At 33.5% G+C, this 22,546-nt stretch overlaps 3 protein-coding genes across 15 annotated transcripts; 1 reads left to right on the top strand and 2 right to left on the bottom strand.

The window, feature by feature from the left end:
• On the top strand, positions 893–4,984 carry LOC109326043 (protein STRICTOSIDINE SYNTHASE-LIKE 4-like). The gene is made up of 6 exons (XM_019558681.1): positions 893–1,114; positions 1,759–1,968; positions 2,546–2,613; positions 3,541–3,777; positions 4,065–4,197; positions 4,641–4,984. Exons 1-6 carry the CDS (start codon positions 956–958, stop codon positions 4,917–4,919), a joined length of 1,086 nt encoding a protein of 361 aa, XP_019414226.1. The 5' UTR covers positions 893–955; the 3' UTR covers positions 4,920–4,984.
• On the bottom strand, positions 5,421–14,941 carry LOC109326801 (ATP-dependent DNA helicase Q-like 3). 13 transcript variants are annotated; one of them, XM_019559610.1, is made up of 20 exons: positions 14,855–14,941; positions 14,593–14,772; positions 13,983–14,093; positions 13,855–13,862; positions 13,676–13,759; positions 13,018–13,158; positions 12,893–12,927; positions 11,962–12,045; positions 10,876–10,964; positions 10,262–10,414; positions 10,075–10,171; positions 8,486–8,489; positions 8,080–8,229; positions 7,912–8,004; positions 7,753–7,818; positions 7,528–7,661; positions 7,022–7,116; positions 6,783–6,910; positions 6,394–6,500; positions 5,421–6,134 (listed from the first exon to the last, which is right to left on the bottom strand). In XM_019559610.1, the coding sequence occupies exons 2-20, from the start codon at positions 14,756–14,758 to the stop codon at positions 5,690–5,692; spliced, it is 2,190 nt and encodes a 729-aa protein (XP_019415155.1). In that variant the 5' UTR covers positions 14,759–14,772; positions 14,855–14,941; the 3' UTR covers positions 5,421–5,689. The 13 variants fall into 13 exon arrangements, with proteins under 13 accessions (XP_019415155.1, XP_019415156.1, XP_019415164.1 ...); XM_019559611.1 differs by lacking the exon at positions 11,962–12,045 and having other exon boundaries at positions 14,593–14,925; XM_019559619.1 differs by lacking the exons at positions 14,593–14,772; positions 14,855–14,941 and having other exon boundaries at positions 13,676–13,763; positions 13,851–13,898; positions 13,983–14,098.
• On the bottom strand, positions 15,993–19,101 carry LOC109326802 (methylthioribose-1-phosphate isomerase). The gene is made up of 9 exons (XM_019559625.1): positions 18,894–19,101; positions 18,642–18,697; positions 18,089–18,247; positions 17,872–17,971; positions 17,616–17,755; positions 17,382–17,487; positions 16,751–16,889; positions 16,384–16,652; positions 15,993–16,290 (listed from the first exon to the last, which is right to left on the bottom strand). The coding sequence occupies exons 1-9, from the start codon at positions 18,978–18,980 to the stop codon at positions 16,222–16,224; spliced, it is 1,125 nt and encodes a 374-aa protein (XP_019415170.1). The 5' UTR covers positions 18,981–19,101; the 3' UTR covers positions 15,993–16,221.

Raw genomic sequence — 22,546 nt, 5'->3', positions numbered from 1 at the left:
AGTGGTACATGTTTGATTCTCTTTAAACAAAGTCTCAAGTTCGAGTTTTGTGGATGAAAAAATATCCGCTGAGAAAGTTAGCTCCACATACTTGTCGATGTTCTCGACTCGAACATGATTGTCTTCAATGTGAGGATACATGCTGAGAAACCAAAAAAAAGGAAAGATGCGAGTAAAAACAAGTGATTTGTATACATAACATATGAAGAGCACATACACTAAGATCAAAGTTTAGACAATTTAATCTACACTTAGATACATGATCACTTTCAATTAGACATATGCTCCATAAAAACTAATAAAGGTTAATTAAGAGCATGGACACAAACGGAAAAGGATACTATGTTCCAAGAAAATTCTGTTTCCATGTACGAAGTCAATCAAATTTCATAGAATAATGTACAAATATTAATTTATGTTATTATAATTTTTATTTTTAATTAAATAAGTTTTTTTATTGGATAGAAACACCAAATATGATAGGAATGGAGACGAGTGATCCCATCGATATCTAATCTATCAACCAATCAAAGTCCTAAGTGTAATGGTTATGTGGATGAGATGACTTTTCTATTTTCTTTGCAGTTACTTATTTGTTTAAATTATTAGGATATCCATGCATTTTGTTTTAACAAATGTTGTAAATAAAAATATTTATCAAATTTTTTACTATTTTTTATCATTAATATTAGTATAATATATATATATATATATATCTATAACTTTACATATATTCGGTTTAATTAATGAATTATCGACTAAACTTCTGGATCAACATATCGTACCCAAATTGAGTTACGTGTAGAATATTAATAACACTTGTCGCATTAGTGTACTCAAGTAAGTTTTCCATCATTCATATCCACATGTTATCCATAAGAAAGAAATATCAAATTTTGTTTCTCTTAGAACTTTAGTACATTCTATATATAGCATAGCACCAAGCTCAAAAAGCATGGCTTCCAATGTGATTCTAGCATTCTCAAGTTTGGTTCTAGCAGCTTTAGTTTCTCTCATACTTCAAGTATTCTACTTTTCACCCATAGATCCACTTCCACTTCAAATACTACCTCATTCTTCATCAACTTTTTCAACCAAAAACAACCAATTACAGGTGAAGAGTTCATAACATATGAAGGAACTAATATTTGAGTAAAATATGTTACATATTGTAGGTGTAAAGATTTATGTGTAGTAAATATATTATTCATGCGCAACGGTAAGGTTGTTTTTGGTACTATCAAGGTATCTTTTTACTTTTTGGGTAATGAACTAATCTCTTTCAGAATGCGTGAATGTCTCTCCCAACAATGTCCCTCCCAAAAACCGTACTCTTGACCTTTTGGTCATCATGTTAAGTCTTACACTAATAGACCAACAACTTGTTGGTTGAGGTCACAGTTCAAATTATGGAAATAGCTTCTCCACTTGTAAGACTACACATATCGGCCCTCCTCAGACCTACTAAGTGGAGTCATTGTATTATGGTAGCCACTATTTTATACTTAAAAGTCAGTAATAATTAAATATAAACAGTAAATACTACGATTAAAAATGTAAAATTAAATATATATTTTTTTTTAATATACATATATTAATAATATAAAAGTTTCTTACATTCCCTATACATATATTTTTCTCTTTAGTATATATATAATTTCACATGTTAAGAAGTGTATATCAACAATCTAAATTTGTTTAGACTATGAGCATATCTTACATTAAACTATGTTACATATTATATTGTTTTCGTAACAGAATGTGATAAAACTTGGAGAAGGAGAATTGAAGGATCCAGAAGATGTTTGTGTAGATAAAGAAGGCACTCTGTATACAGCAACAAGAGATGGTTGGATTAAGAGATTGCCCAGAAATGGAAATTGGGAGAATTGGAAGCATATAGATAGTCATACTTTGTTAGGAATCACAACTACAAAAGGAGGTATCATAGTATGTGATACTATAAAGGTAATATAAATAGTTTCGCACCATAATTTCCGGCTACGCGACTTTTCTTGGAGTCGTTACTATGTTTTTTATCGCGCTCCGATTTTTGGCTACCCGATCTTTTTGGGAGTCGGCACTATGATTTTTGTCGCGCTCTGATTTTCGGCTACACGACCTCTTTGGGAGTCACCACTAGATTTTTTATCGCGCCCCGATTTTCGGCTACGCAACCTCTTTGGGAGTCACCACTAGGTATTTTATCGCGCCTCAATTTTTGGCTACACGACCTCTCTGGGAGTCGCCATACATTTTTTGCCGCGCCCAGATTTTTGGCTACGCGACCTCTTTGGGAGTCACCACTTTGTTTTTGTCGCGCCCCGATTTTCGGCTACGCAACCTCTTTGGAAGTCGCCACTATCTTTTTTGTCACACCCTGATTTTCGGCTATACGACCAATAATATATTAAATTGCAGGAAGAGCTTACTTAATTATATTTCTAGCCTCTAAGACTATGACCTATAATTTCCTTCATAAAAAGCCATAAAGGCACCAAGATAAATACGCAAGAAGGTTAAAGAACTTAAATCATGATTTCAGGGTTTGCTCAAGGTTACAGAAGATGGTGTTAGTGTTCTTGTTTCACATGTAAATGGTTCTCAGTTAAGGTTAGAGTCACTGCCACCTAATTTATAATCATAATGTTTGTGTTATGTTGGCTTTTATTGTTTCTACTTTCTGCAAAAGAGTAGGTTTATTTATTCATATGCTAGTAGCTATTATACCTAAATATTAAATGTGTCTTCATTATAGTAGCATATGTCACTTTCAACCACCATAAAGTTGATATGGGTTAGTTAAAAGAGCTAAATTATACTGATATCTGAATTTTAGCGAAATTATATAAATCATTTCTCACTTTTTTATATCTACATAAACTCCCTAATTTATATACTTGTATTAGACTAAGCATCCTTGTACGAGAAATAAGTGTAATATTTTAAATAAATAAAAAACGATGAGTATAATTAAGTTAAATAAAATATCATAAATTGTAGAGGCAAATCCAAATAATATATGAGTCAATATATCTTTACTATTTTTGGTTCATTACGATATAGTATAAGACCAATTTAAACAATATCTCTCTAGAATTGTTGATGCATTTTGTAACAAAGAACAATGAAGATGCATTGACTTATATATTATTTGGACTTGTCTCCATAGTATACCATGTTTAGTTTAACTTAATTGCATTTATCACATTTTTTGTTTAAAAGATTACACTTATTTCTCGTCCAGAAGTAATCAGTGTAATAAAAGTATATAAATTATGGGGTTTGTATAAGTGTAAAAAAGTGAGGAGTGCTTTATATAATTTCTCTAAAACTCAAGGGTGTCAGTGTAATTTACTCTAGTTAAAATGACACATATTACTACTTTTAAAGTTGACATGTGTTAGTTCATATGACATATATAACTTCAACAACATGCATTAATCTCTTTCAGTTATAACATTAACATCACAATTTTTTATGCAGGTACTAGTTAGTTATAACACTCATAATAATGAAACTTTTGAATGGTTGAACCAGTTTTGCAGATGATGTAATAGAAGGCTCTGATGGAAGTGTATATTTGAGTGTTGCTAGCACCAAATTTGGTTTACACAATTGGCATCTTGATGTACTAGAAGCAAGACCTCATGGACAACTTCTTAAGTACAATCCAACATCAAATGAGATAGATATTGTCTTAGATAATCTTGCCTTTGCTAATGGTGTTGCACTCTCCAAAGATGAAGATTATCTTGTCATATGTGAATCTTGGAAGTAAATAATTACATTCCTTCATACGAATCTCTTATATCCTCTCTAACATGCTCGTAAGGTCTTAAATTATGGTTACAGTTATGATTACGTTTAACAAAATTATGGACTACTGTAGGAATGTGGGACCATACAATTTGAAAGACTAGCTAAACCTTAATATTTCGGCTTCAGTTGTGATCGTTGACCCAAATTTAAAACCTTGTCGACAAAATTCAAAATAGTGCTTATTTGTGTGCTAGTACATATTGTTCTATCTTCCCAACAATTGTTTATTTTTTGTAAATCAGATTTAGGTGTCTGAGGTATTGGCTAAAAGGAGTGAAGAAAGGCACAACAGATATTTTCATTGAAAATCTTCCTGGTGGACCTGATAACATTAATCTTGCTCCTGATGGATCTTTCTGGATAGCTTTGATTCAGGTAATATTGAGAACCTTATAGGTATTCTTCAACAAAAAATTAATTAGTATCAATTTTCATGTGTACCACCATTAGTCACTATTCTATCTAAGTTGCTTTTAATATCATTCAATATATATGTCACCTCATAATGAGCAAGAAATTTTCTTCCTGCTATACTATAGTAAAGTTTATAATTAAATTACGAGAATAAAGTATATCCTTATACCAGAAGATAACTTATCTCTTCCAGGCAGTACAAGTATGACATGTGTACTATTTTGTTTAGTCTTAGAAATATCTTTTAAAAAAATGATTAAATAGAACAAATGTCATGATTTTAGTGGTTGTAGCCTTGTAGGGGATAACTTATCTCCTTATACCAGAAGATATTTATTATCTTAAATTACAAAGGCATGATAATGATTTTTGAATTTGTGTTGTTCAATATTGACATGCCACAGGTTTGTCCCAAAGGATTGGAGTTTGTGCACACTTCCAAGATAGCCAAGCTCTTGCTAGCTTCATCACCAAGGCTATTTAACTTGTTCAATGGTGCAAAAAAGAAAGCAACAGTGGTGAAGGTGGCAACTGATGGTAAAATAATACAGAGATTTGATGATAATAATGGAAAAGTGGTTAGATTTGTTACTTCAGCTTTGGAGTTTGAGGATCATCTTTATCTTGGTAGTCTCAGTTCCAACTTTGTTGGAAAATTACCACTGCACAATACTAGTATCTAGCAAGTTCAGATAGCTGGCATTGAATAAGAGTATCTTCAAACAATATAAGTATATTTTTATTTGTATGATTCAGACACAACACATACAATACAAGATTGTCCCTGTTATGCAAATTTGTAGTTCTTTTTTAAATTTATTTTGACATGTTAGTTAGATTAGTGTTGTCATTTACTGAATGCTTTGAATTGTTGCATTCTTTCAAGGGGACAAAATTGATAAAATATGATATTTTCTTTTGTTGGAATAAGTATCTAGATATCTAATGTGATGCATACCAATGTTATGATATATGGCGTAAACATTAAATCAAAAGAAGCCTCATATAAGTTTTAACCGATTCAACTGATTAAACTGTTGGGTCGAATCACCCAATTTAAAGCAGTTTAAAATGATCAAAGTGGTTCAACCGAATTGTGAATGGTTTACAGCAGGCTAACTACCGGGACAGTTTTCTAACCTGTATAACAATGATACATACAATACCACAACTATTCTAAAATATCGATGCTACATAAGGATAATATTAGTCCAGGTCCTATATTATTTCCCCTTAAACAAAACCAGAATTTGAGTCTTCACATGGAGAAAAACCTCCTTGGAAAAGTCAACCTCACTATATGGTGGAAATTCTCAGTTACATCTTCAAAAAACCATGATGGTGATCAAGTAGCCCTTGAATTCGCCATTGACATCATAGGTAAAGTAGGTACTTAGTACATAAATTGCAACTAAAATTCAAACAAATTAATAGTAGCTACAAAAGAGTCCATCTACTCTAACCTCATCTTTTTTTCTACTCTTGATGAATACTTCTTTGTGTCCTTTAACTGGTCCCTTTTTTCCTTCCTACTGTTGACGAATTCAGAGAAGGATGGTATTTCTGGCAACTTTGTATCAAAGGAAGAACTTTCTGTTGGCATAGCCCGGGCCGCAGTTTCTAATCTAGCATTGTCTGGGAGTTCATTGCTTGAATCTTCTTTTGCATTAGGATCTAAAGCGGGTGATGGTGTGAGTGAATTCTCAGCTTTAGGCGAGACACTGATCGATGTCGAAACATTCATTGCACCAAGTCGGTTTATCAGATTGTCAGGAGTTGTAGTTGTCAGCCACCTTACAGTACTAGCCACTTGAGAATAATAGAATGATTTGCCAACCTTGCCATATTTCTTGTAGCATTCTTCTTCAAGGAGAGATGCTGATGTTTCTACTTCAATCCTGAATAAAAGTTTAAAATGTCATTGTTGGTTCTGGTTGTTTTCCGGGGTGGGAACTGGGAAGGTACACCCAACAGAATTACGCGTGATAATGAGCAAAGACTCGCAACTTGATAACTTATGTTTTTGCTATGATATGATTTAGATGTGATATTTAAGTAGTTCAACTTTGGCAAACTAATTATGTGATCTTTGAACAAATTGCTTCGGGGTGTCAAACGAGTACGTAGTTACTTTATGTGGCAGAGAATGAAGCTTACTTGAAGTTATCAAGCCGTTGCTGGGCCTGCTTTAGAGCATTTTGTAATCTTTGCCTGCTCGCTCCTCGCATTGTATCGGAAATAGCATTATTCTCAACTTTTTTTCTCTGTAAATCAAAACAGGTGAGTGGGGTTGCACAGACAGGAAAGAGGAGCGTAGAGTGGTAAGTTTGCTAAATTGATCTTAACAGTACAACGCTAACAACATAAATAACAGTAGTAAAAAAACTGTCCTGCCTTTCCGACTTTAGATTGCGAATCATGAGTTCTGTTATGATACCACCCAAAGGTTCTACTTCTAGCCATGGAAAGTAGAATGAGGCGAAGGGGAAAAGGGATAGTTTAATTTTTTTAATGAATAATGTGGTTATAAGTGATTGAAGATAAACCTGTTTATCGGTGTCCTTATTTCGATAGAAGTTTTCTTCTGCACGTTGTAAGAATGCAAGCTTTGCATTCACTCCCGATCTGGATTGAACCTTTGACCTGGTTAGGTTGTTCACAACCTCATTACCATCTGCAAATAAGAACCCATTGTACACAAATGAATAGTCTATAATAATCACTCCTTCATCCCTCTTTACCCCAAGAGTAAAACACGGGCAACTCAAATAAATTTGGCATTAACCATCTGAGTCAGATATTTCTTCCTCTGATCCACTTGCTTCATCACCACGATTCCAGAATTCAGATGACTGTTCTCTGTCAATTCTGTCAGTGGAGCTGAAAATGAAACTTGTGGATTAATCAAAAAATTATGGATGACTTAACTGCATTAATTAACTAATATAGTACAACTCTACAAGGCAACCACCATGAAAGTAGTTAAAAGATAATCAAGCAATAATCATTAGTTAACTAACAAAAAGACTTGTCATTTTCTTATCTCATTCTGTCTTTGGGTATATCCACGAGGGAGGGGAAAGTCCCATTGTAGGTCTCACAAAAAATTAATGGCATGACCATTCAGCCAAAGGCTTCAATCTTAAAGTACTGGCTCTATATCCAAATATGATATCCTGCTTGGCTACCTATCATTTAATTTAATACATAACCCAAATGTTGTCAACTTACAAACTTTTTAAGATCAACTCCTAACACAAGAGGGCTTTTCATACAAGAAAAATATTGCACCTGGTCATAAAAATTGGAGAAGAACCAATTTTCTGGCGTAAAACACAGGCAGTTTTGAGATCCTCCAAATATCTGGCAACTAAGTTTGGATGTCTGCAGGCATCGCATGTTTTTCCACACAGTGAAGCAGTTACCTACTTTGAACAAAGAGAGTAAAATACCGACTCGGATAAACATGAAGCACACTACATATTACATAGGAGCTAGGGCCATATATTTCATTACCTGTTCCCCAAAACTCTCGAGAATTCTTTTCCTACGACATCCAGATCCATCACAATATTCAACCATCTGCACATTTCAATACAGATTTAATTATTAGAAAAATAATTGCATAACTCATAGATCCAGTGTTCAAAAAGTATGCAGGGATTTAGATGTCACCTGGTTGAATTCAGCCAGGGACCTTTTGGATGAATCTTGTTGTGAACTTGATGATTGTAGCTTCTTGCTTCCGGAGTTGCGCAATATAAATTCCTTACACGGATGATAATTAGAGGAAACAACTCTAATGTGAATAAAAAGACCAAATATCAAGTTAAGTGAACCAACCATTTTTTTGCGATCGTCTACCCCATAGTACAACAGACTTGTAGAGGGCAATTGATCGCGTCCTGCTCTGCCTGACTCTTGATAGAATGCTTCCATTGACTTTGGAATGTTGAAGTGGCACACAATTCTGACGTCCTTTCTATCAATGCCCTGGTGAATTTGATCTTAAGACATTAGTAACAAATCACACGAGTGTAATAAAATTTACAATATTAAAACATCATATGTAACTTTGAAACATTGGATCAAATAAACATTAAATGGCTTACCATTCTGAATGACACCAAAGGCTCAGTAACTGTATGCAACAGAACAACTCCATGCAGAAGAAAGGAAGACAAGAAAATAATACATCACAATATAAATAAATTATGTAACACTTAGCATCACAGATCAAATTATAAACCATTCTGAATGAACACCTAAGGCTCAGTAACTGTACGCAACAGAACAACTCCATAAAGAAAAAAAAGATAAGAAAGGAATGCAACACAATCTTGAATAAATAAGGAGTTCTTAGCATCAAGGTAAAATTAAAAACCTTTCTGAATGAACTGAACACCGAAGGCTCAGTTATCGCGTATGCAACAGAAAAGCTCCATGCAGACAATCAGAAGATGAAAGAAAGGAATATATCATAATCTCATGTACATTACAGCTTACGATTACATTTGATTTGCTGAATATTGAGTGACAGCACAGCACATACCTTGTTTGATTTTTATATTACTGTGTGCTGGACAAAAGTCACTTGTGGGACAGAACAAGTCTTTCTTTTTGTCCCCCACTAAACCATGGGACAAAACTTGTCCACGGTACAAGGTGTAAAATGACAATTTCCCCATACTCATAGTCATTGTCATGCCCATCTTCTCTTACCCTTCTTTCTTTTTCACGACCATAACCACCATGGACATTTTTTTCTAATTTCAGTTTTCGATCACTGCAGTCAAAGTCAACTTTGTAGTGCTTTTAAACTACTACAGATAGTCGACCTTTCCTAACTCTAGCCACCACTACCATGGCCACTCTCTTCTGCAGCCAATGCCCACAGTCATGGCCACCAGAACAGTGGTGACATGATCTTTGACAGAGTCATGTGAAGATTGTCTACGATTAAGCCCAGTAGGAAGTGATGGGGTTGAGATTGTCATTAATAAGATTGAATCAAAGCAACGATCTCCCAAGAAGCAAACCCCATGCCTTGAGTTCTTCTTCCCTGCTTCTCCGATATATTTAATAGTAAAATAGGTTTTGCCAAATAAAAATATATAGTTATTTAGGTTTATTAATAAATTAAACATAAAAAATGGGTGGCCCAGTGCAATAGGTTTTTCCAAGATTTGAACTCGCAACCTCTTGGTCACTAAGTAGCAACCTTACCGTTGTTCTGCCCCGTGCTTATACACATCAAAATAAGGATAGCACAAAATGTTTAGTCTTGTGCATTAGTCATCAAACACCACATAGAACAGAGAGAAAGGAAAGAGAAGAATAAACTGAATTCTTATTATGATTTTGTTAACGGTTACAACTTACAATGAGTAGGGGAGCTCTATTTATAGAGATGTAAGCCATCTGTATAAAGCTGACTCCGAACAAACTAACTACTGGCTACCAGCTAACAGACTGATGATTCACACAGAAAGTTTTCACTTAGGTGGACAAATTACAATATTAACACATTCTGATTGATGCCCTAAAAAATTATGAGGTTGAGCACAATCATGCTGTTTACGCATCCTCTATTTTTTTAGTTTTGGAATGAAAGTATCAAGTACTAAATGTCTTAAATTACATCATTGAAATCACTGTAACATTTAATATTATTATAAGGTCACTCAGCAAGTGCTATGCATAATTATAAGTCAAAGCCCAAGCATTTTTAAATGCAAAATATGGTTATATATCCTCCACCAGGATTGTCAATATACAAATGGAGAGAGAATGAGAAAAGCATACTGCTTAATACAAACATGAAAAGAGAAAACATACCCAAAAGCGACAGTGGCAACAACGACTTGTATCTTAGAAGAAATCCAATCATCTAAGACAGAAGTTCGCACTTTATTATTCAATCCTGCATGATAAGCTGGAAAGTCCAGGAAGAATATGATATTGTATCAATTGATAGTTGCAACAAATCCATTTGCAAGGGCACCAAAGAGTATGAACAACTTACCAGCACAGGAAATGCCATTATGGGATAGACGAAGTGACAAGTCATCACACATCGACCGTTCAAGGCAGTAAACTATTGCACAGACATCTCCCATAGATTTGATTGTATTAGATAAATCAGCATAAGCATCGTCTAAAAGATCTTTGTATCGAACTGCATCATTAAGAAATCTAATCAGATTCATTTGAACTTTACAAAGTAGCTGCATCTCATGCAAAATCAACACCTACATCAATTCACCAATAAATCTCATGCAGTAACTGGAAAGCTCATGGTAGCCCTAGATTTAATTTTCTGGGATTGGCAGGAATTCATCAATGTTGATATTTACATCCAGTACATTTTCATAAAAAATTTCTTATATAGAAATTAGCATGCAATTCATTTGTTTCTATCTTACTTGGCACCATATCTTCATTGTCGAACATAAGTTAGCATGAACAAGTATCAATGTAGTCAGTGGATTCATTATGTGCCAATCACATCAGATTGGTTGATGTTTCACATTTACCATTACCAGCATACTAGTCATAACTTAAGAGATATAAGGAGGGTGAAATTAAAAGCTGAAACGATTTATAGAAGAAGTGAATCACATGGGAAGTAGGACTGACCTTCATAATATATGTTTGGGCGATTAAAAGAAGATTTAAGTATTAATGGATTTTGCATCTGTAAGGATTCTACCACATCCTTCTGAACCCTGCAGAAAAGTTGTAACCAAGGAATCAATGCCATGATGTGACTTTCATTTCTCACTCCCTCAATGCATTAAAAACTGAGATAATGCACAAAAAATAATTAGAAAAAATGTTTTTCAAATAATGTGCAATGATCATCATAGAGCATACTCTTTGTAATTGTGAGAAGATGAAGAAAATAAGAGAAAGGAGAGAGAGAGAAGAAACTGAATTGTAACTAACTCTTTGGTTAGTTATTTTCTAATTCTGATTATTACAAAAGAATGGCTTACTCATTTCTATTTATAGACAATGAGTAGCACTTTAGGCAAAGCTAGTAACTAACTCTTACATCAAGAGTGTAAAACTACTTAATACAAAGGAAAGCCTATTAGCTACTTCTAATAGTAATGAATATTTTTGCCAATATTTGAGAGTTCCTCAAACAGATGAAGGAAGGCCAGATATATAAAGATATACATATATATCTAGTAAATATGTAAAAAAAAAATTAATATTGCATGCATGGAAGAGGCTCCTCTAAAGTACAGCTTGAAATTTTGAGTCTAATGTACATGAATCTAGACAATGTTCTGATGTAGATTCATTAATTGAGTATAATAATCTCAACCATCCATCATGTTCAATGGTCTAGATTTGTGCACCTTAAGAGAAATGCACTTTAGAGGAGCCAGGCCCTACATGGATATATATCGATAATTATACAAAGTATATACAAGAGGAGGGCAAGCATGGGTCCATTCTTCCATAATAAAAATGCAATCCTCTCAGGATACCAGAAAAGAACCACAAATTGATATAAATGTATAACATATATCATCACCTATACCATCCATAGGAAAACATATGCAGAACTCCATGGCAATTAGCAAATTATTTATTCAAAACAATATAACATCGCAAAAACATGTGCATAGATATGAAATGAATTAAAATACTCAATAAAATATAGCAAAAATAAAGTCAGATTATTAAAGAAAGAAAATAAAGAAGACTCACTTAGGAGCAGCAGTAGCAGTCAGAGCTAATATTGGTACATCTGGGAGGTGGCTTCTCAGAGATGAAAGTTTGCGGTAGCTAGGTCTGCTCCAGTGTTCCCAATACAGAATGAAAAAAGAATTGTCTTTCATGAGAATAAACTCAGACATATTTTCAGATAAACTAACCTATGGAACCACATACCCAATTAAACCTTCACACACTAGATAAAGAAAGGTAAAGAAGGAAAAGACAACAGACAAAGATGTCCTGGACTTCAGTTGGACCAGCTGAAGAATAACCAAGAACTAAAAGGGGGTCCCAGCCAACAGACTCTGAGAGGGTAGGTGTACACAGCCTCACCCCCACAAGTGGAGAGACTATTTCCAAAATTTAAATCTATGACCTCCAGGTCACAAGGCATCAACCTTACCGTTGTGCCAATATTCGCCCTCAAAAGGGAGACCAAGTGCATGAGGCTCTCACCTGACTCTTACAAGCAGAGAGACTGTTCTCAAGATATGAACATGTGACCTCTAGCCAAGAATCAGAAACCTTCCCCTTATACCAAGGTTCACCCTTAAAAGAGAGGCTTAGTGCACGAGGCTCTCACCTAGCGGAATATGGGGAAAATAGATGTATACAACCTTACCCGCATGCGGAGAAACTATTTCTAGGAATTGAACTCATTACTTCCAAAGTCTTAAGAAACCTTACCGTTGCACCAAATGATTTAGGCATTTGGAGCAAAAGTAAATATACAAGTAAAGATAATATATACATGTGAATGGGGAAAAGGAGAGAGCTGGATCTAGTCGGGCATATCACTAGAAAAATAATAACCATGTACTCTATTTATTCCCTTAGCAGAAACATTTATATCCTATAAGATAACCATGAAGAAATTTCAGAATGACAGTCCAATAGGCTAGTTGCAGAATATATGACAGACCTGAAATCATGGCCCCATGTTGAGATGCAATGTGCCTGAAAATGTTGCATAACAGGCAAATTTATTAAGTAAACCTGAAAACTCAAGTTGAAACAGATCTATGAAATGGTCATTCCAGCTCAAACCTCATCAATAGCAACAAGACTTAGCAACCCCCTATCATAAATTTTTGTCAGCTTTGACATAAACCCTGGTGTTGCTATCAACTCTGGAGTCACATATAGCAGCCTTGTAGATGGCTTTCCAGAACCAAGATCCTCATGAATCTGAAAAAGAAAATAAGAAAAAATCACTTTCCTAAAGTTTATAATAACAGATGAATGTGAGAGAAATAGTTACACAATATACATTTAAATCAATGAATATGCCTCAGATGCTTACCCTCCCACGAACAAAAAGAAAGCAAAAAAGGAAAAGGCTTATCGTAGAAAGCCAATAACATTCGGCATAATACACCAAGTAATTTTAGCGGTTCCATTAAAAAGCTTGAATTTACTAAAAACAAAATCCAAGTAAAATCACTTGTTCTTAAAAGGTAGCCCAGTACATGAGACTCCCACTTAGTGTAGATGTATGCAACCTTACACTCGCAAGCGAGAGACTGTTTCCAGGATTTGAACTCATGACCTGTTGGTTACTAAGCAACAACCTTACTGTTGCGCCAAGCTCACCCTCTTCTTATTAATATGAAATTATAAATCCTAGGATCCAATAACTTCGGTTCCACATTGGCAAATCTAGACATACTATTTGCAATAAAACATCGGAATTCTAATAATTCACCTTGCTTTTTGCATCTGCAGTTTTTGTTGAGGAGAGAAATTCCGCAGCAATACCTTTCTCCTTTAGTGCCATCACTTGGTTTTCCTAACTTCCAGAAACAATAAATGAGCTAAAATCTCAACTTGAAACTCAACATGACAAAGAAACTAAAAATTGGAGAAAGTTGAAAGCATGCCTACCATCAAAGCTATCAGCAGAACAAAAGTCACAAATCAGTCATATCCTAGCATGCAAAAGCAAGCGAATTATCATGAAGCATTTAGCTCAGCCAAAGATGGAAACTCTACAAAAGATGAACATGATTCACCTATTAAAGGACAAACAACAAGTACAATGCCGGTTTTCTTTGCCAACGCAGGGATCTGGTAACACATTGACTTTCCTCCTCCAGTTGGCATAAGACAAAAGCAATCTCTTCCTGCACCCAAAAACAAAATAACAGTAAAGAACAAACAAAAAAACTGCACTCCACCCAACATCAATGGAAAATTCCTACTTAAATTACGATATTTCAAGCAAACAGACACTTCCTTTTCCTAAACAAATTAAAAATAGCTAGAGCCCGTTCGTTTAAGCTTAAAAGGTGATTTTGGATGCATAGCTTATATGTAAACCAGAAGCTGTTTGGCGTTTTACAATAACTTATTTGTTCAAGCTTAAAAAGTGATTTTGGATGCATAGCTTATAGCTTAAGAACCTGAATAAAAAAATAGCTCCTCATAAAAGTAAAATTTCAGCTTTTTTCAGCTTCAGCTTTTTAGTAAAAGCCCAACTGAACCAACATGTAAACGTCAAAATCCATAAAACCCATGAAAGAAAAAAAAAATCCATTTTCTTTTTTCTATGATTTTTAAACAACCAAACAGAGATTAAGAATCAAACTTTTGCAAGAAACTAAAAGGAAAACGAAAATTCACCTGAGAGCACAGCTTGAATAGCATCCAATTGCTTACCCCTAAAATCAGAATACCCAAAATTCCATCTTAGAAGCTTCACCAACTCTTCTTTGTCGCATAGAACCTTCTTCTTACTCGCATTTGCGATTCTTCCGTCATTCAATGGCAATGTCGACTTTTTCTGCATTTCAAATTCCAAACCTGCGAAAACGAAGCACCAGAGTTTCAATTTTCGTTCAACGAATTCACCACACACAAAAAATGAAAATAAATTTTGAATTACTTGAACGTGAAGAAGGATTTGGTGAGTGAAAAAGTGCACAATTTTGATCGAAGGGTTCGCGGGTTTTTCTTCGGCCTCCTATTTCGAGAAAGGGAAAATGTTCGTTGATGGAATGGGAATAGGTTGGGCTTTGAAAGGTAAAAGCCCAAACATGTAAAGTTTATATTATAAAGGTATAATTTATTTCGATAATATTATCGGTGTAGATATTTAGATGTAGTTATTATATTTTCTTTCATTCATTTGGATTAGTTTATTTGAAGAGACAATGTTGATCAATTATGAATGTGCATAAAATTTATACATTGTCGGTATATATATTTGTCTCATTATTTAAACCCGAAAAAAACTACTATTTTAGTATATAAAAAAAATATATATATATAGTCAGTACATAATTCATTTATATTATCATCTATGTTATTACGTTTACTCAATAGTTAGTTATGATTAAATATGAATGATCGTTAATGACTATAGATGGCAAAATGGGCTAAGCTTGCGGGTCAGCCTGCAAAGCCTACAATTTTTTGTGGGCATGACATACAAAATTTGTCTTTTTGTCTACAATGTCCGCGGACATTTCTATTGGCAATGCGGATGGCTCACGGGATTGATGTAATAAAAAAAAATCAAATAAATTATGATGTAATGTAATTTATTGTCTTAAAAAATTTGTAGTGTGGTATGTTTTGTTCAACTTCATATAAAAGATCAAAGTTTTTTTGAAAAAATTATCTTCAACTACTTTATTTAAAAAATATTCTTTTTATTAATTTTTTTCTTTTTATATTTATTATCAATGTTTGTGGGTCGCCCGTTAGCCCGTTTTAAAATGGCCATGACATATCATTTTATCTGTTAAGACAATGCGGGCATGTCCACACCCACTTAAAATATTATATGCATTTACATGGACTAGCCATGTGGCCCGTTTTGTCATCTCAGAGTGTAAATACTTATATTTTCGTGCACTTTTTGCTTTTGCCATGCACATCAAAACAAATTTTGTCTCACACAATTGTTTAGCTTGGAAAGGGCAGTCATTCAAACCAAAAGAAATTCCGTATTACGATGAGATATCTTTAGTAGTACCGACAAATAAAATTTAAATAATGAATTCGCTACATCAAATATCTTGAGGGGGTGAAACATTATTAAGAAAGTGATTCAAAGAAACCATGCATTCCATTTTAACCATAAAAGGCTATTTTCTTCCACAATTTCTTATTGACTTGTTTATTAGCTAGCCCCTGAATTGTATTCAAAGGACACAACACCTCATAATACTTGTCAAATCTATAGTTACAACTGTGACAAAAATCTAACCACCACAAATGGGTCTTTAGCACCAAGTACTTCAAGCCTTAAGCGGTTTTCTGTACGAAAGCTTTTATGTCAAAAGCATCATCCGCGGATGTTTTCGTAATGACGCCCTGATCAGAGAACATAAAACAGTTAGAGAACAAATTTAACTCGACATGAAACAGATGATACCGGGGCGAGAAAGGGGACAGATAAAAAGATACCTTCTCAGTGATGACCCCGGATATTAGATTAGCAGGTGTGACATCGAAAGCTGGGTTCCACACAGATATTCCAGAGGCAGCAACTTGCTCTCCCAGTCCTCCACGCGCATTCAATAGCTCCTTCGGAGATCTCTCCTCAATGACAATATCTTGTCCGGAAGAAAGTGCTAGATCAACTGAAGTTACGGGTGCAGCCACGTAAAAAGGTACGTTATGAAACTTGGCGCACAAGGCAACGCTATAGGTTCCAATTTTGTTGGCCGTGTCACCTGCGATGAAATTTAAAATAATGATCAACGTGATAATGGCTTTCGTGCTTAAAGAAAACAAGCAAATTATAGATTATGTGCATTGCAACTGAAGGTACCATTTGATGCAACACGATCTGCCCCGACAACAACAGCATCAACACGTCCTGCTTTCATTAATGCGGCAACTGCAGAGTCCGCTATAAGAGTAGCCGGTATTTTCTCATGCACCAACTCAAAGGCAGTAAGTCTTGATCCCTGCAATTACGCATCACGATTAGGAAGCATGATCTGAAACTCATTTTAACATTGCTTTCATAGGATGCAGTTAATGGAAGCAGGATTTACATAAAAGCCAACATTGTAAAAGGTGAGACATGTATTCTCAAAACTATTTCAGCTAACTAACTTCACTGTTGTCTCCGATCCCAAGAAAGAAAAGATTCCGATCAAAGTACTGGAGCCATAGTAAGCATGATAATCATTGTTGAGTGCTCTTATTAGGAGTTCAATGTTCAGTAATCACTATTGAAACTATGAAGATGCACCATAAACATCAAAAGCTGAGTAAATTGTTACAGTTCAGTTTTGTTTTCCGGTCATGCTATCAATCTAAATTTGGAGGAGGGGAGTGCGGGATTATACGGATGTACTATTGAAAGGTAACTTGGAGGATGCATCTTGTCTCAAGAGACAAGAGAGAACTGTTTGTATAACTAGATATGAATATGCTTCGAAAAATGTACTTACTTGATTGAACGGACGTGTTTCTGTGCAATAAGCTCTTTCTAAAGATCCTCCACTGTGAAGTGCACGGATCACACCGAGAGCGGTACCATATCCAGCTGTGGCTAGACTGAGCAACGAAACAAACACAGTCGCAATTGAGTTCAAAGTTCTCTTATTTCATTTGTCATACAAATCGGAAACAATAGATCTCTCTATTTATATTATGATAATAAGGGAAGGTATTGTTATGAACACCTTCCAGTATTGCAGTGGGTCAAAACAGAAAGCTTATGCTTCTGTGTTTGGTTTTGAATAAAACTAGCTCCATAAGAACCGATAGCTTTATTCGAGGCAACATCATCCTCGAGCATACCCTCAGCAGCTTCTATATAGGCCTATAAAGTAATCCGACATATTCACGTTCAAATGGCCAAATCTAAATTAAGAGAGTAAAAAGGTACAAAAGTAACTTCCCTTATTTGCGAGATTTCCTTATATATCTTAGTAGTACCTGAAAAACACCCTTTGCCTCTGCAGTAGTGGCAGCAGCTTTAGATATGACTTCTTTGAGCTTCGTTGCGGCATCTGCTAGGTTCACCGCAGTTGGCCGACTGAATCACAAAGAAGTGTCAACTTCAATATGCGAAATGCTATTTATCAGGTATACGCATATTAACCACAACAATTATATTGATGTCTTAGTAATGCAAAGAATTCAAGGAAAAAACCTTGAGACAAGATATTCTAATTTGTTTTGGAGGAAGGAAGCAGCTTCCGAAGGTGACCCGCTAAGATTATCTAAATTGAACACCTCTACAGCCAAAGAGAGTGCTCCTGCAATAGCAATAGCCGGTGCTCCCCGAACCACCATATCCCGAATAGCATTCCTGATAAGGTTATAATCATTTAGATATCTGAGTCAACTTTATAAACATCAAAAAGATCACCAACAAGGTGTTTGTCCAATGGTGTAAAACCCTGCTAGATCCACAGAAAGGCTAACAAGATCAGGGGTTCGATTCCTGGACAGGATACTTGTTGGAAGGGCAATCACGCAGCCTGAAAGGGATTAGTACCCTTGGTAGTACCCAAAAAAACATCAAACATATCATAACTCAAATTTCATAGACTTTTCCCTTTCCATTTTTAACAATAAAAGACAGTCCCGTATACGAGGCTCCTAACCTCACAAGCAGAGAGACTGTTTACAAGATTTCGAACCCGTAAAAGTTACAAAGTATAGCAATCTAACTGCACTGAAGTTCAACTATAATATCTTACCAGCCATCTGTTGAATCTCGAATTTCCAAGTAAACTGATTCTAAAGGGAGCTTTGTCTGCATAACCATTAATTCCCAGTAAGTAAGTAAGTAAAGCACCCCTCAAACACTTTTCACCATTTTGAACAAATAAATTGAAAAGAAACACATAAAGAATGAAACTTTCAATTCAAACAATATCTGGGTTATAGTGTAGTGAATGAAAAATCAAATATTTATGAATCTGAGAATAAGAAAGAGAGAGAGAAGTGACCTGATCAAGAAGATGAAGGGAACCAGGGTTGTAGAGAATGGCTTGAAGAGTGTTGGTTGGTGAAAGTTGATTGGAATGAGAAGCCATAAGAGAAAAAGGTTTAAGGATCAGTTCTGAAAACAGTGGAATTCTAACCAATGTTGTTGTCTTTCTTAACTCTACTAGGTTGTTGCTGCTGTACCTAGACGCTAACTAGATTCCCTCACAGTTAATTAACTCAAACCATATCCCACAAAAAAATATGAAATTTCAAACTAGTAATCAAATACCGAAATAAATATCACGTATTTCGAAATAGATTAGTTTCATATCGACGTAATGAATGATGTGTTTGATAGTACAAAAATGGTTGGTTTATTGGTATAAGGTATCATTAAATTCATGAAAACTAAAAAGTCAAAAGTCTAATTCTGGTAAATAGCACTAGTGATAAGGAATAATCACACAGCCGAAAGCGATTAATTCCTTATTAAAAAGTGTGAAGGATTTAGTTGACTGTAAAAATATATCAAATGAGTAGGTTGAAACTAAAATACTCATACATTAGTGACAATAAAAATATTTAAAAAATACTAATTTGACTTATATTTATAATTGTTGTGAATGGCAATTACGTATTTTGAGATAATACTGCTGGTAATACAAAAAATGATTTCAAATGAGTAGTCTCAAAATGTCCGCCCCAACTAAAATCTCTCTTATATTAGTTATAAAAAATATTTAAAAAATTTAACTTGACCTTTATAAGTATGGGGTATTTTTAGTTTACCAATTTTATAGGTATTGATTTGTTACATGGAAAAATTTAGAAAGATTAAAATGAATGGTTACTTATTTATTTTTAGAGTCAATAATTACTTTTGTCTTAATAAATTCTTATGTGTATTAATTCTCTAAAAAGAAAATGTATGAGTTTGATACATTGTCACTGCATTATACATTATTCGTGTTTTGTAATCATTAACTTTAAAATGTAATACAAATGAATAGTACAAGATATAATAACTGTGTATAGATCTTTACATTGATTGTACATAAATATTACACTAAAAATCAAATTTATAGTCAAAGATCTTAAATGTGAGTCAAAATAGTTTTTATTACGAATAATAAAAACGTCTTTAAGGACGGATGTGAACTAAATATAATAACTTTGGAGAGTATTCTAAATTTTTCAATTATTAAATTAGTACACTTAAAAAATTATTAGACTCGTTTTTATTCGAATTACACATAAACATATCAATTAATTTTCAAAAAATATAATTTTTATTCATTATAATTTATATCGAGAATGGTAAATTAAACAAAATGATAGTCGTTTTTTTTTTTTTTTGGATAAATCCACCACTCATGCTAATATCAAATGTATATTTGTATATATAAAATGATTAAATAGTAAATAAAGTGTAATAGTTTGTTAGAATGTTATTGTATTACTTATTAATCATTTATTTGTATAAGTAATGATATTCTCCTACCATCAGGTGGAAAGAATTCATCGTTTTCGGATATATGGTTGTCTAGTATGAGTCATAGTAATTAAATCATTGGCCTTTGAATATTTAAAAATTTAGTGAGACCTTATATTACTAAACCAAGATCTCGTAGATTATATTGCATTTTATATAAAATTAAAGTTTAATATCTATTGTTCAAATATATTACTTTTATTCAATAATTAATAATTATAAATACCTCCACTATGAATGATGTGGCATGTACAAATAATATGCATAAATATTGAAGGATGCAGTCACCATTTAAAAAAGATTACATATATATTAAATTCATTTCAAATTATATCTTCAAAGTTTCTTATCTCATTCATAAAAAAAAATGTATTGTCTTTTTAAAACAAAAATTCATTATTTGAAGTTCTGTAACCATTGCTCTACCAAAACCATTAAAGAGATAACATTTTGTTTTTAAAATTGAAAAATAATGATCATTAGCAAGTTGAATCATCTAAAGTATACTTTATTTAATATTTTAATATATATGTTACATTCTTAGTACAAAATAAAAATAACACATATGAATGATTAATAATTAATACATAAGTATTAACCTATTTTTTATTTTTATTTTTTGTATAACTAATAGACATAATCTTTTATGGGTGTGTCAAAATAACTATTATTCACCATAAGTATTGTTCATAAAAATCAAATTTTTAATATTTCTCACACATTCTTCCGCCACACATAAATTTGAGACATGTTTATTTATGAAAATATTTCAAAAGTCTATTTTCTCACATGCAAATATCAATGTATTTACTCTATAATTAAAATATGTTAGCTTACTTGAGATGTTTTTTTATCAATCCATATAAAGTATAACATGTTATTGATTGAAAAATATAAAAATTAGAGAAAAATATATAAAATGTTGATGTATAAATTTTATATATTGTCACTGCATCATATATCATTTATTTTTTATTATCATTGACTCATCAAAAAAAGTAATATTGCGGCATAATATACTGAATATATATGATATTGCACTAATTAATGTATCTTCTTTCCTCGATTGGACACCCTACCCTAATTTTCAAAATGAGGGACTAATCATCATGAACACAATAAGAGAAGAACTTTCTAGAGAAAAAGTATGGTCAAGATGGGTCAAAGAATTTCAATAGTCTACCAACTCAATTAAGGTTGAGTTCAAGATTTATTTGACTCGGTTCATTTGATGGGAGATATTAGCAGCTCCTTCCATCTTAGAATATATAGGCTAAGCTTCCCGAATGAACTTGAGAGCTCTGATATCATTGTTGAGGGATCTTCATTCGTGTGTTATAACATTCTCTCATAAGTTAAGTGAAATAAGAATAAAAGTAGATTTGACACCACATATTGACCTTAAGACATTAAGTCAATGAGTTCATTCACTTATATGCTATTTAACTCATTCATTTTCGCTCAATATGAAATTTCTTCCTTCACACTTAGAATATCCAACAATTTTCAAGCCTAAGTGATACACAATTTATACCCTGCCTTTTCAGGATGCCTCCAAAACCCTCACTATTCCCCACCTCTCACCTACAAACTCCATTCTTTTTGTGCTTGTTTGATTTGAGATGTATATATGTTTATAGAGTTACTTTATACTTTACCATTTAGGTAATTTTGCATTATCATAAGTGAAATTTCTCTTTCTTCATGTTTTTTAACTTAAATTTTGTCATGAAATCAACATGTCACTCATAAATGAATTCATCACATAGATGGATTATTTAATTTTTTATGTCAGACATAAACCAAACGCACCATTTATACTTACCTAATTGTATAGTCAATCGCGAGGATCTCTTTTCACTAGGGATGACATCATGACAATATAACACGAACAAGTAGGTACAAGTTCAAATTCGACTCAAGCCTAACATGGAAAACCCAATTTGAACTGGTTTGAGTTTGACAATACTTAACGTATATATGTATATATATTATAAATTTAATATGCATACACCGACAGTATAAATGTTTTTTACACTGTCGGTAAATCTCCACCATTGATATGTTAACTACCATTGACTTTCAAATACAGTGTAAAAAACTTGACACTGTCAGTGCATAAATTTTAAACTCATATATTATTAGTAAAGTCAGGAGTATATATATATATATATATATATA

The sequence above is a fragment of the Lupinus angustifolius genome, chromosome LG14 (assembly GCF_001865875.1).
Source record: "Lupinus angustifolius cultivar Tanjil chromosome LG14, LupAngTanjil_v1.0, whole genome shotgun sequence".
NCBI classification, from domain to species: Eukaryota; Viridiplantae; Streptophyta; class Magnoliopsida; order Fabales; family Fabaceae; genus Lupinus; species Lupinus angustifolius.
The sequence above is the reverse complement of the archived record's forward strand: the minus strand, read 5'-3'. Positions and strand labels throughout refer to the sequence as shown.

Excerpts from the sequence above, each read along its gene's own strand:
- LOC109326801 (XM_019559610.1), bottom strand. The coding sequence starts at position 14,758 with ATGCAGAAAAAGTCGACATTGCCATTGAATGACGGAAGAATCGCAAAT. Across the intron at positions 10,965-11,961 it reads ACTGCTACTGCTGCTCCTAA|GGTTCAGAAGGATGTGGTAG; the intron begins GTGAGTCTTCTT and ends ACTTTTCTGCAG. Across the intron at positions 10,415-10,875 it reads CCCAAACATATATTATGAAG|TTCGATACAAAGATCTTTTA; the intron begins GTCAGTCCTACT and ends TTAATGATGCAG.
- LOC109326043 (XM_019558681.1), top strand. The coding sequence starts at position 956 with ATGGCTTCCAATGTGATTCTAGCATTCTCAAGTTTGGTTCTAGCAGCT. Across the intron at positions 1,969-2,545 it reads TAGTATGTGATACTATAAAG|GGTTTGCTCAAGGTTACAGA; the intron begins GTAATATAAATA and ends TCATGATTTCAG. Across the intron at positions 3,778-4,064 it reads GTCATATGTGAATCTTGGAA|ATTTAGGTGTCTGAGGTATT; the intron begins GTAAATAATTAC and ends TTTGTAAATCAG.
- LOC109326802 (XM_019559625.1), bottom strand. The coding sequence starts at position 18,980 with ATGGCTTCTCATTCCAATCAACTTTCACCAACCAACACTCTTCAAGCC. Across the intron at positions 18,698-18,893 it reads CCCTTCATCTTCTTGATCAG|ACAAAGCTCCCTTTAGAATC; the intron begins GTCACTTCTCTC and ends ATGGTTATGCAG. Across the intron at positions 16,890-17,381 it reads AAACACGTCCGTTCAATCAA|GGATCAAGACTTACTGCCTT; the intron begins GTAAGTACATTT and ends GCGTAATTGCAG.